General features: G+C 42.9%; 1 protein-coding gene across 2 annotated transcripts in view; it reads left to right on the top strand.

The window, feature by feature from the left end:
• Positions 1-2,810: 2,810 nt before the first annotated feature.
• EML6 (EMAP like 6) overlaps positions 2,811-12,797 on the top strand; it is a 360,064-nt gene continuing 350,077 nt past the window's right edge. For both annotated transcript variants that reach the window (XM_054023674.1, XM_054023673.1), the window contains exons 1-2: positions 2,811-2,898; positions 4,384-5,072. In XM_054023674.1, the coding sequence (XP_053879649.1) occupies positions 4,876-5,072 (197 nt within the window). In that variant the 5' untranslated portion in view covers positions 2,811-2,898; positions 4,384-4,875. The remainder of the gene's footprint in view (positions 2,899-4,383; positions 5,073-12,797) is intronic.

The following is a 12,797-nucleotide window of genomic DNA, read 5'->3' as shown; positions in this document are numbered from 1 at the left end:
CTGGGTGCTGGAGATAGGTAATCTGCTGAGCAGTTTTTGGTTAAAGTCTACAGCCTTGAGGCATGGACCAGACCTGGATCTGTGTTGCAGCAGGCTAGCGTGTCTGGCTCAACAAGGCAGGGTTCTGGAGTCCCAAGCTGGCAGGGAAAATGGGCTCAGAGGTAATTCCAGCATGTCAGGTGACAGTCCCAAGGGGGTCGCTGTGACCAAACCTGTCACAAGTGGTCTCTGTTGTTAGTTGAACAACGAGGAGTCCAGTGGCACCTTAAAGACTAACAGATTTATTAGGGCATAAACTTTCGTGGATAAAAAACAAAAGAGAGGGAAAATTGCTTTTGTAGTGAGCCAGCAGATCATCAACGATCTACAACCTATCCTGGAAAACAATCCCTCACTCTCACAGACCTTGGGAGGCAGGCCAGTCCTCGCTTACAGACAGCCTCCCAACCTGAAGCAAATACTCACCAGCAATTAGACACCACACCACAGAAACACTAACCCAGGAACCAATCCCTGTAACAAACCCCGTTGCCTACTCTGTCCCTATATCTACTCTAGTGACACCATCAGAGGACCCAATCACATCAGCCACACCATCAGGGGCTCATTCACCTGCACATCTACTAATGAGATATATGCCATCATGTGCCAGCAATGCCCCTCTGCCATGTACATTGGCCAAACTGGACAGTCTCTATGTAAAAGAATAAATAGATACAAATCAGACATCAGGAATGGTAACATACAAAAGCCAGTAGGAGAACACTTCAATCTCCCTGGACATTCAATAACAGATTGAAAAGTAGCCATCCTTCAACAAAAAAACTTCAAAAACAGACTTCAAAGAGAAACTGCAGAGCTACAATTCATTTGCAAACTTAACACCATTAATTTGGGCTTGAATAGGGACCGGGAATGGCTGGCTCAATACAAAAGCAATTTTCCCTCTCTTGGTATTGACACCTCCTCATCAATTATTGGGAGTGGACCACATGCACCCTGACTGAATTGGCCTTGTCAACACTGGTTCTCCACTTGTAAGGTAACTCCCTTCTCTTCACATGTCAGTATATTTATGCCTGTATCTGTAATTTTCACTCCATACATCTGAAGAAGTGTTTTTTTTTTACCCATGAAAGCTTATGCCCAAATAAATCTGTTAGTGCCACCAGACTCCTCGTTGTTTTTGTGGATACAGACTAACATGCCTACCCCTCTGGCACTTGGCACCATGTTGTTAGTTGGTGTAACCTAGCTTGCAGGCCTCTGGTGGTAAAAAGTCATTCTGGAACATAAAGCAGTAATACAAACCAAACCAACTCTTGCTCAGCATACATTTTCTGAGGATTATTTACCAGATGGATTCATATATCACACTAGTCAGAATTTAAAGCTGCTTTTCCTTGACAGTGAATCCCTCTCTGGTGTAGCTTTGCCAGTGGGTGTAGTGAAGCATAAATTATATTTCCTCATGATCATTGAATTAAATCTGGCCTATTATCTGGACCCTGTGTTGACTTTCAAAATTCTGCTGAAGCACAATTCCCAAAAGCACCACCAAGGGGTCAAATAATAACAACCTTTACAATACCAAAAATCAAATTCAAAATCTTGGATGAACACTTTAGGGATCTAGGGCACTCTCACTGCATGTAAGTACTTTTGTGCTATTACCTCCTTCTCTCTAGGGATGCAGCATAGTATAGCACACTGGATCGACAGAGTCTCATATCTGGTGTTTTATGTATAGCCCCTGCTCCTGGAGTCCTTTACATTTGTGAGATTCTCAGCTTTAATTTAAAAAATGGATGTGTCTAGCCCTTATTGTTGCAGAGAAAAGCTAGAAACATGGACACTATAGGGCCAAACCCCAGAAGACAAATAAAAGCACCCCAAGTTTTTATTTTTTAAAACCTCATGATTTGTCAGCCAATCTCAGGCTTTCAGGGTCGCTGTGTTTGAAGGCTTGAGGCTGGCAAACCTAGTAATATTTCCATTGGAAATAGCTCAATAGGCAGGTCTTTAAACAGTGGGGCAGGGGTGGAAGGCAGCCAAGGAAAATTTAGTTACAAATAGCCAGAGGGGACGGTGAAATCCAGCCCTGGTATAAGCAGAGACTGTTCCCACTGTGGGGGAGGGGGGAGAAAGGTAGGAGTGAGGGGATGTGGGGAGGGGAGTGGCGCACCCAAAGGCTGAGGTAATAGAAGGCGGGAAGCTTGACAGGACGGGAGGGAAAGGAGAGGCTGGGGAAACTGTGCATGAGCAATGGCGCAGACAGAGTGTCAGGCGTGACAGGACACTCCCCCACCTTGGCCGTTGCTCCCCAGCCCATTTGTTTCCCCTCATCCGCAGTTTCTGTCAGATGCAGCCACAACCCAAAACCACCAAGCCGCATAGCCAGCGCCACAGCAACCGCGGGGGGCCGGGTCCGGGTCCGGGTCCGGGTCCCGGTCCCAGCCGCGTTGCATCTTGGGACTCGTAGGCGCCTCACGGACTCTCTCCTGCCGGGCGAGGCGACTCAAAGGCGTGGGTGAAACTCCAATTCCCATGATCCACTTTGGGAAGCCGCCAAGCCGGTGCCGCGAGCAGCAGACTGGGCTGTGGGCGTCGGGGTTTCCAACAGAACCTCCCCGATTCTCCAAAGCCGGTTACGACAACTCACTAACCTTCCCGCCCACGTTGAATGAGGCGCCAGGGCTGCCTAGGAAACATGCCTGGCCGTGTGCGCTGGAGACTGAGCCCCGGGAGGGGGAAGGAGGGGAGGACGCCTGCCAGCAGCCAAGGGAGTGCCATTCTCCTCCCAGCGCTGCCTGGGCGAGCTGCACTCGCCTCCGCTGCCACTCGCCTCAGGGCTCCGGAGCACACGGACCAGGCTGCAGGGAAGAGCGCTGCTGCCAGGTGACAGATAGCGACCGCTGGGGCACGCTGCTTTGGCTGTGGGCTTTGGTGTCAGGTCACATCCTCCGTTACCACCTCCTAGTGGGGCACGATGCCCTCTGTTATACCTCCTCCCCATACACAGAGGAGTAGTGCTTGGGCTGTGGGGGTATCCACTCGCTCCCCTGTTTGGGGCACGGTGCCCCCATACACAGACAGAGGGGATCGTTGCTCTGGCTGTGGGGTTAGTATCCGCTTGCCCCTCTGGGGCATGGTGCCCTGCGTTATACCCCCCCCCCCCGCCCTCCAAGGAGATCATTGCTCTGGCCGTGAGTGTTCGTATCCTTTCATTCCTGTGGGAAAATTTCTCTGTCTGGGGGGGTATTCGTATCAGATTACCTCCTGTGCAGGATGGGGCCCCGTTTTACTCCTGCTACGGAGAATATTGCTCAGCGTGTGACATGAGGTTTAAAGCTCCCCAGTCCAGTCCTCTCTGTGGAGTGTTGCTCTGGGGGACAGCGCCGGGTTATATCACCACCATGGACTATTGTTTTGAGTGTGATGCCGGATTATATTTCTTGTGTGGAGTATAGCTTTGTGTGTTATACCAGATTTTGCCCTAAGGGTCGTTTTGCTTTCAGTGTGGATTCATCGATAGTAGGTTATATACTACGTGGGGAATATTGCTTATGTGTCGGGGGGAGGTACCACTGGAGAGTACTGCTGTGGTTGTGAGGTACAGTTTATATTACCCGATATCAATACACTCTGGTTTAGTTTGTTAGTATAAGGTTAAATGGAGGATAATGAATATGGTTAGAGGCATATTCTGTGGAAATAGATGCATGGTTTAGCCTTTTGATGGTTAGCTTATTCCTACCCTCCCTTCCATCTAGTACTGAACAGTGTTATCTGCATGAGTCTTTGCTTTTCTTCTTCTCTGATTCAGAAATCTCTCTCTGACGTTTGTGACTGTTTTTTTGGTGAACGAGTGTGGTTTGAGGTGAATGTTACAAAAGATGTGGAGAAACCACGCAGAACAGTTAAGAACTAAAAAAATTAATTACGGCTTTAGGGTAAGGAAAAGGAAATCATGAAAGTGTGTGTTGGCGCAGGAAAAAAAATGTTATTCCAATACATGGTAGTACACATTTTTTTAAATGCTCTCTTGTGATGGTAAATAGAAATGTTTTGATGGCTGCAAAATGGACAGTGTTTGAATTAAATTGTTGTTTTAGACTCCGAGAGAGCTATTTTTGGGGACGGAGCGGGGAAGAGGTTTTGGATGTATTATATTCATTCTGTTGCTCTTTAACATTATCCTGTATGCAGATTGACAATTGCAAATGGATCATGGTGGAAAAGCTTAGAAGACTTCCGTATAACGCGTTTAGAACTGACAGATTAAATTCAGATTTATTGCTGGAAAACCCTTTGCACTTTGCATTTTAAGTACATGTTTATTTCACATTTTAAATATACTTTTTTTCCCTTTTTCCTTTTCAGTTTAAATCTACTGACATACATTTTAAAAGGGAAAAATCCAGAAAGCCTTTTTGCAGGAAGATATGAAAGTGCATTAGCGGAGACACAGCCAGGACTCTTCTGCAGGTGGTGGTGACATACACAAGTTACTTTGCCTTTGGAAAGAAAAGACCTGTGTGGTATTAATTTACGTGTATGTGCATTATTCCCCTTCCTCCCCCCAGAAGTTGTCTGGGCTGCAAAGCAGCGGGGAGGCAGCAGCTGCTCGTCTCGGGCAACAGAACATTATGGTGGCAGCACAACAGAAGCAGCCGCGGCAGCAACGGCAGCAGCAGCAGAGCTGGTCCGTGAATGTGTTTTCTGATTAAAATCAGCATTGGAAAGTGCACCTGAAGATTCAGCAGCTAGGCAGGAATTGATAACGTTTAAAAGAGAGGAAAATTTTAAGGGGGGGGGGGAAGGAAGGGTGGCACTAAGTTTTGTGTGTGCTTGAGGGAGTGGGGATTGGTTATCATGGCGGATCGGACAGCTCCTAGATGCCAGCTCCGTCTGGAATGGGTTTACGGGTACAGGGGTCACCAGTGCCGCAACAACCTGTACTACACGGCAGGCAAGGAGGTGGTTTACTTCGTGGCTGGAGTCGGGGTGATTTATAACACCAGAGAGCACACCCAGAAATTCTTCTTGGGACACAACGATGATATTATCAGGTAAGGGGGGGGGCAGACAGTTGGTGTGGTGGGGTTAATGGGGGGGTGGGGAGAGGAGGACTAGTAAATACCTCCTCCTCTACTCACCTCTGAGCATGTTTCTGTAATTTTAGGGAGAAGCACAGGTTCTCGTCAAAGGTTTGGGTGAAATTTGGATCTGTCTGGATCCTGCTGATCTTTTTTGTACGGAAGCCCCCAAATTGTAACTCAGAATAGGAAACGAGTTTAGCCTCTCCGACTGCACCACAAACAAATAAATGAAAAACACCACCATCACCACAACAATAAAAAAAAAAAAACTGTAGTGCAACTCTTTACTGCAAAACCCCTGCTAATTTTTGGTCCACAGTCCCTTATTTATAATGTCTAAATAGAGAATATGGTGTATATGCTATTCTTACAGCAATAAAAATCTGGACTCCAGATATCCCAATATCACAAATGCCTCAATCTGGCACCTGAATCCAGCCAATTTTTGGTTCCCACACTGCCAATTCCACTTAAACGAAGAACAAGTTTAGCTGCTCATGCCCCAGGAAAAAAAATTGTGTGCCAGTGCATTCTGTTGCAACAGAACCACAAAAATCCAGATTCAATACCTGAACCCTGGATTAAGCCAAGTTTTCATCCCAGTCTCTCAGATTCTACTGTCTAAATAGAGAATGTGTTTAGCCACCCCTGCTGTACCTTAAGATGTGCCCTAGCATTGCAAAAACTTGGATTCAGTTTCTGTGTTCAGCTGGATCCTGCCAAATTTTGTTCACAAACACAGAAATTGTATCAACAAAACAGAGAACAAGTTTTGCTTCTACTATTCCACCAGAGAAATCTGGACTCCAGTACAAAAAAGCTGCATGGACTACTGAAATCAGCTAACTGTTGGCCACCTACCACTTTTTTTACCACCTAAATTTAGTATAGATGAAACTTCTCCTATTCAAGCAGAATAATCTGGAATTCAGAATAGTACCTGATGAATCATGGTGCAACAGTGCTGCAGAAAACATATATCCAGCAATTGAATGTGTGGGTGTCCATCTGGGTTTTGCCACTGAATATGCAAATACTACAATTATCGGATAACCATACTGGAGTCATAGCTTACAGAAATCCATCTACCTTATACAACATGATGTCTTTCACTATCACATACATATGTTAGTTGGCTCATTTACCTCCCTCCTTTCATTGGGTGCACTTACAAAGTTAATTTTGGTTTTATAGGTATTACCAATCCATGCAGCATTCTTTATTTAAATTTTATTTCTTGAAATTCTACTACCTCTAAAACCAGAATGAACTTTTAAAATGCACCCATGGTACTTCATTAAATGCCTGGTGCCTCCCTTTTATGTGGGTGGTAATTTATTTTATTCCTTAGAAGCTAGAAAGTATAATACATCAAGGTCCACATTTAGCAATGTATATATGAGTTTTATTTTAATACACTCATTCAAAGCTTTGATTTTGTTGCATTTCTATCTGCTAAGGAAATAGTGTCCTGATGATTACTATTGTATAAACTGTATGGCTGGTCATTTATGGAACATTTTGAAGGATTGTTTCCAGCACATTACATAAGTACTAAATTTTGATGATAAAACAGGGGAAGGCTATGTAGGCGTTCAGCATTGGCATTTTGACACTGCATGCCAGTTTTATTCTAATTTTAAAGGATAGTAGTATGCAAATCAGTTATTTAAATCAAAAAGCTGTTTGAGGACTAGCCCTGTGGTTAGCGTAATATGCTGGGAGTTGAAACTACAGTTCAATTCCTGAGCCGTTAGGGCTGAGAATTATGCTGAGTCAGCATGTTCCACTCCTGGAGGTGGCAGGAGTATTTTGCATTGCTCAAAATGAGTGCTCTGTTGCCAAGTAAATAGCAGCATCAGTGGGGTCCAAATAGGAGTTCCATGTATCTCCTCATGGCCAAGGAAAGTTGCTGTGATGTGGAGTTTAGGAAAAGACAAGTCTTCTGCTGAGAATCCCTCCTCACATATATTCTGATAGAATATTTTTCTTTTTGCATTTGTAATACTTGATGCCTTTATTCCTTTGGTATGTTTTGTGATTCTCATTAAAGAGAATTCAGACACAGCATCCAATATAACCACTTTTTAACTGGATGTTTACTGGTATGATAAGCAGTGAAGTCTGTAATAAATGCTAACATTTTAATTGTCACAGTTAGGTGTCAGAGCCAACATCTTATTGAGATGAATGGGGAATAGTTCTCCAGTATTTCAATTAGTGCAATTGTTTTACTTTTTCTATGTCCAGACTCATGACAAAAGTGCATAAATTTGCAATATGAAAGTTCATTGTAACTAAAGGGATTTGTAACATTTTTTAAAAATGAAACTTTATACTTTGGAAAATACTGCAAAATCAGAATGAAGGCCTTGGAATGTGTGGTTTTTCTGCTTCCATAGGTTCCTATTTGCTCCATTTGTAGCGAAAGCTTTCAGGGATGTACTGTTTTTATGAGAGTTGATGAACCCTATAAAAACATTCATAGAGAGTGAGAGTTACCATCCCACTTTGCAGTGTTTACCAAAGTCATGGGCATGAATGTTTTTCCATAGTGAAAAGGTCACATGTTAAAATAAATTAAATTCATTGTACTTTCACTAGTTCACAAATTGCCCTGTCTTTGGCTTTGTGCCAACATCATGCAGTGGCTACAGTTCATTTTTGGCTAAGTCAGTGTTTCCCAAACTTGGGACTCTGCTTGTGTAGGGAAAGCCCCTGGCGGGCTGGGCTGGTTTGTTTACCTGCCGCATCCGCAGGTCTGGCCGATCGCGGCTCCCACTGGCCGTGGTTCGCTGCTCCAGGCCAATGGGGGCTGCTGGAAGCGGCGCAGGCCGAGGGACATACTGGCCGCCACTTCCAGTAGCTCCCATTGGCGATCGGCCGGACCTGCAGATGCGGCAGGTAAACAAACCAGCCCGGCCTGCCAGGGGCTTTCCCTACACAAGTGGTGTCCTAAGTTTGGGAAACACTGGGCTAAGTTAAAAAAGAGTCTCTTTAATTGTAAAAAAACCGAGGAGTCCTTGTGGCACCTTAAAGACTAACAGATTTATTTGGGCATAAGCTTTCGTGGGCTAGAACCCACTTCATCAGATGCATGGAGTGGAAAATACAGTAGCAGGTATATATACATATAGTAAATCAAAAGATGTGAGTTGTCTTACCAAGTGGGGGGTCAGTCTAATGAGACAATTCAATTAACAGTAGACTACCAAGAGAGGAAAAATCACTTTTGTAGTGGTAATGAGGGTGGCCCATATCAAACAGTTAACAAGAAGGTGTGAAAAGCAACAGAGGGTCCTGTGGCACCTTTGAGACTAACAGAAGTATTGGGAGCATAAGCTTTCGTGGGTAAGAACCTCACTTCTTCAGATGCAAGTAATGGAAATCTCCAGAGGCAGGTATAAATCAGTATGGAGATAACGAGGTTAGTTCAATCAGGGAGGGTGAGGTGCTCTGCTAGCAGTTGAGGTGTGAACACCAAGGGAGGAGAAACTGCTTCCGTAGTTGAATAGCCATTCACAGTCTTTGTTTAATCCTGATTTGATGGTGTCAAATTTGCAAATGAACTGGAGATCAGCAGTTTCTCTTTGGAGTCTGGTCCTGAAGTTTTTTTGCTGTAAGATGACTACCTTTACATCTGCTATTGTGTGGCCAGGTAGGTTGAAGTGTTCTCCTACAGGTTTTTGTATATTGCCATTCCTGATATCTGACTTGTGTCCATTTATCCTCTTGCGTAGTGACTGTCCAGTTTGGCCAATGTACATAGCAGAGGGGCATTGCTGGCATATGATGGCATATATAACATTGGTGGACGTGCAGGTGAATGAGCCGGTGATGTAGCTGATCTGGTTAGGTCCTGTGATGGTGTTGCTGGTGTAGATATGTGGGCAGAGTTGGCATCGAGGTTTGTTGCATGGGTTGGTTCCTGAGTTAGAGTTGTTATGGTGCGGTGCGTGGTTGCTGGTGAGAATATGCTTAAGGTTGGCGGGTTGTCTGTGGGCGAGGACTGGCCTGCCTCCCAAGGTCTGTGAAAGTGAGGGATCATTGTCCAGGATGGGTTGTAGATCACTGATGATGCGTTGGAGAGGTTTAAGCTGAGGACTGTAGGTGATGGCCAGTGGAGTTCTGTGGTGTAGATATGTGGGCAGAGTGGATGCCAACTCTGCCCACATATCTACATCAGCAACACCATCACAGGACCTAACCAGATCAGCTACAACATCACCGGCTCATTCACCTGCATGTCCACCTATGATATATATGCCATCATATGCCAGCAATGCCCCTCTGCTATGTACATTGGCCAAACTGGACAGTCACTGCGCAAGAGGATAAATGGACACAAGTCAGATATCAGGAATGGCAATATACAAAAGCCTGTAGGAGAACACTTCAACCTACCTGGCCACACAATAGCAGATGTAAAGGTAGCCATCTTACAGCAAAAAAACTTCAGGACCAGACTCCAAGGAGAAACTGCTGAGCTCCAGTTCATTTGCAAATTTGACACCATCAGATCAGGATTAAACAAAGACTGTGAATGGCTATCCAACTACAGAAGCAGTTTCTCCTCCCTTGGTGTTCACACCTCAACTGCTAGCAGAGCACCTCACCCTCCCTGATTGAACTAACCTCGTTATCTCCATACTGATTTATACTTGCCTCTGGAGATTTCCATTACTTGCATCTGAAGAAGTGAGGTTCTTACCCATGAAAGCTTATGCTCCCAATACTTCTGTTAGTCTCAGAGGTGCCACAGGACCCTCTGTTGCTTTTTACAGATTCAGACTAACACGGCTACCCCTCTGATAAAAGAAGGTGTGAGTAAAAGTAGGGGGAAATTAGTATGGGGAAATTAGGTTTTGTAATGACTCATCCACTCCCAGTCTTTAATCAGGCCTAATTTGATGGTGTCCAGTTTGCAAATTAATTCCAGTTCTGCAGTTTCACGTTGGAGTCTGTTTTTGAAGTTTTTTATGTTGAAGAATTGCCACTTTTAAGTCTGTTATTGAATGACCAGGGAGATTGAGGTGTTCTCCTACTGGTTTTTGAATGTTATAATTCCTGATATCAGATTTGTGTCCATTTATTCTTTTGAGTAGAGACTATCTGGTTTGGCCAATGTACATGTCAGAGGGACATTGCTGGCATTCTACTTTTAATTGAATTGTCACTTAGTAGGCCAGTGGTAGAACCAGGAATAGAACCCAAGTGGCCAGAGTCTCAGTTTAGTGTTGTACTCTTAAGTCACACTGTCTCTCCTACTTTAGTCTGAGGATGTCCAGAATAGTAAATTTCTGCAATCTTTCCATACCAAAAAGAAGTTTACCATGGGAAATAGTTAAAATATAAATTTAATCAGTTTAGATTTTTTTCTGTATACTTTTTTAAATGCAGTTGATAATTTGATTATTTTTTAAATTGGTGCAGTGTCTGAAATTGCATAGTTAGTCTGTAAACACAGATACTTAACATTTTGGGTTCTAATTGATCAAATTAACCTCTAGAGTAACTCCATTGTCTCTCATCTTATAGTTTATGTTCCACAACAAAATACAATCTTCTCAAACTTTGGCAGCAACATAGTCAGAATTTTTGGATTTCTAGATCTAAACTACATTTCCAAGAACTTCTACAGTATTTAAGAGTTTCCTAACAGCTTTGAAGTTATGAGAGATTTTATAAATCACATTGGTTTTGTTGTTTCTGCAGTTCTTAAAACACAGTATGAATCGTAACTGTGTTTGCCTTGGCTGATCTGTTGAATACCAAAATAATATAATGTTATACATCTACAAGACTACATTTGTATTCTAGCTGGGGAAAAAATAAATCAGCTGTGAGACAGGAAACCACAAATCACAGCACATTTACTCTAGTTTTATTATAGTAGTCTGTGCCCTGGATATTAACTAGAAAGCCAACCTGCTAACCTCTGGTAACAAACCATGTTATTTATGTGAGAGAAACTGCAACTTAATAATAATGTGGGATTTGTCAGAACAACTCTGTAAGTACTCTGGTATATGTGTTCCACTGTGCTGACAGGCTAGGAGGTTAAGACAGATTACAAAATATTGACATGCCACCGCTGATGGGATTTAATGGGTTGAGTGAGTAGATGGAGGTTTGGTTTATTTCTTACGGTGATTATTTCAAAAGATAGATGACATATTAGAGAATGGCTACACATTTTTGCTGGGTTGATAGGGTTGTGAAAAATAAATGTGATGCCTGAACCAATGTCACTTGTTCCTGGAGATATTATATATTTTAGAGAAAAAAAATGAAGACAAAGTCATGGCCATCAACCACCTTGAGTCAAACCATCTTTGTTTCATTGGATCAAGTACAATATTTTAAAAATTGCATATTGTAATAATATGTTACGTTTACATGGTGTCTCTTATGCCCAAAGATTCTAAAGTACTTAACAAACTTTACATACAGTTATTATTTTCTATAATGGTACCTGCTGGCGAATGTTCATCACACAATAATAACCAAGCTACTATAGTTATTTCCTATGCTACTTTTAGGAAAAACTGACCTGTAGTTTATGGTGACTTTAATAGCAACCAATGCACATAGAGCACCACTGAAATGCAACTTACTTTGGGGTAGGCAAGTGGTACCAGTTGGTACAGCTCATTGAAAAATAGAAATAATTCCCTGTTACAGTTTTAATGGTAACCCCCAAACTATTTCCATTCAAAAGAAAAGACTCAGGAAGAACAATAATAGAATACCATTTATTTAAATATTTTTGGATGTTTTCTACATTGTCAAATACACCTCTACCCCGATATAACGTGACCCAGTATAACACGAATTCGGCTATAACAGGTAAAGCAGTGCTCCAGGGGGGCAGGGCAGTGCACTCTGGCGGATCAAAGCAAGTTCAATATAACGCGGTTTCACCTATAACGCGGTAAGATTTTTTGGCTCCCGAGGACAGCGTTATGTCGCGGTAGAGGTGTATATTGATTTCAATTACAACACAGAATACAAAGTGTACCGTGCTCACTTTATATTTATTTTTGATTACAAGTATTTGCACTGTAAAAAAACAACAGAAATAGTATTTTTCAATTCACCTAATACAAGTACTGTAGTGCAATCTCTTTATCATGAAAGTTGACCTTACAAATGTAGAATTATGTACAAAAACTGCATTCAAAAATAAAACAATGTAAAATTTTAGAGCCTGCAAGTCCACTCAGTCCTACTTCTTGTTAAGCCAATCGCTCAAATAAACAAGTTTGTTTACATTTTCAGGAGATAATACGGTTCTTGTTTACAATGTTACCTGACAGTCAGAACAGGTGTTCTCATGGCACTGTTGTAGCCAGAATCACAAGGTATCTACGTGCCAGATGCCGTAAAGATTCATATGTCCCTTCATGCTTCAACCACCATTCCAGGGGGCAAGCGTCCATGCTGATGACGGGTTCTGCTCGATAAGAATCCAAAGCAATGCAGACCAACACAGGTTCATTTTCATTACCTGAGTCAGATGCCACCAGCACAAGGTTGATTTTCTTTTTTGGTGGTTCGGGTTCTGTAGTTTCCACATTGGAGTGTTGCTCTTTTAAGACTTCTGAAAGCATGTGCCACACCTCATCCCTCTCAGATTTTGGAAGGCACTTCAGATTCTTAGACCTTGGGTCGAGAGCCGTAGCTGTCTTTAGA

Source organism: Malaclemys terrapin, chromosome 3 (genome assembly GCF_027887155.1).
Source record: "Malaclemys terrapin pileata isolate rMalTer1 chromosome 3, rMalTer1.hap1, whole genome shotgun sequence".
In the NCBI taxonomy this organism is placed as follows: domain Eukaryota; kingdom Metazoa; phylum Chordata; order Testudines; family Emydidae; genus Malaclemys; species Malaclemys terrapin.
Note: the sequence above shows the minus strand (reverse complement) of the source record. Positions and strands in the feature narration are given on the sequence as shown.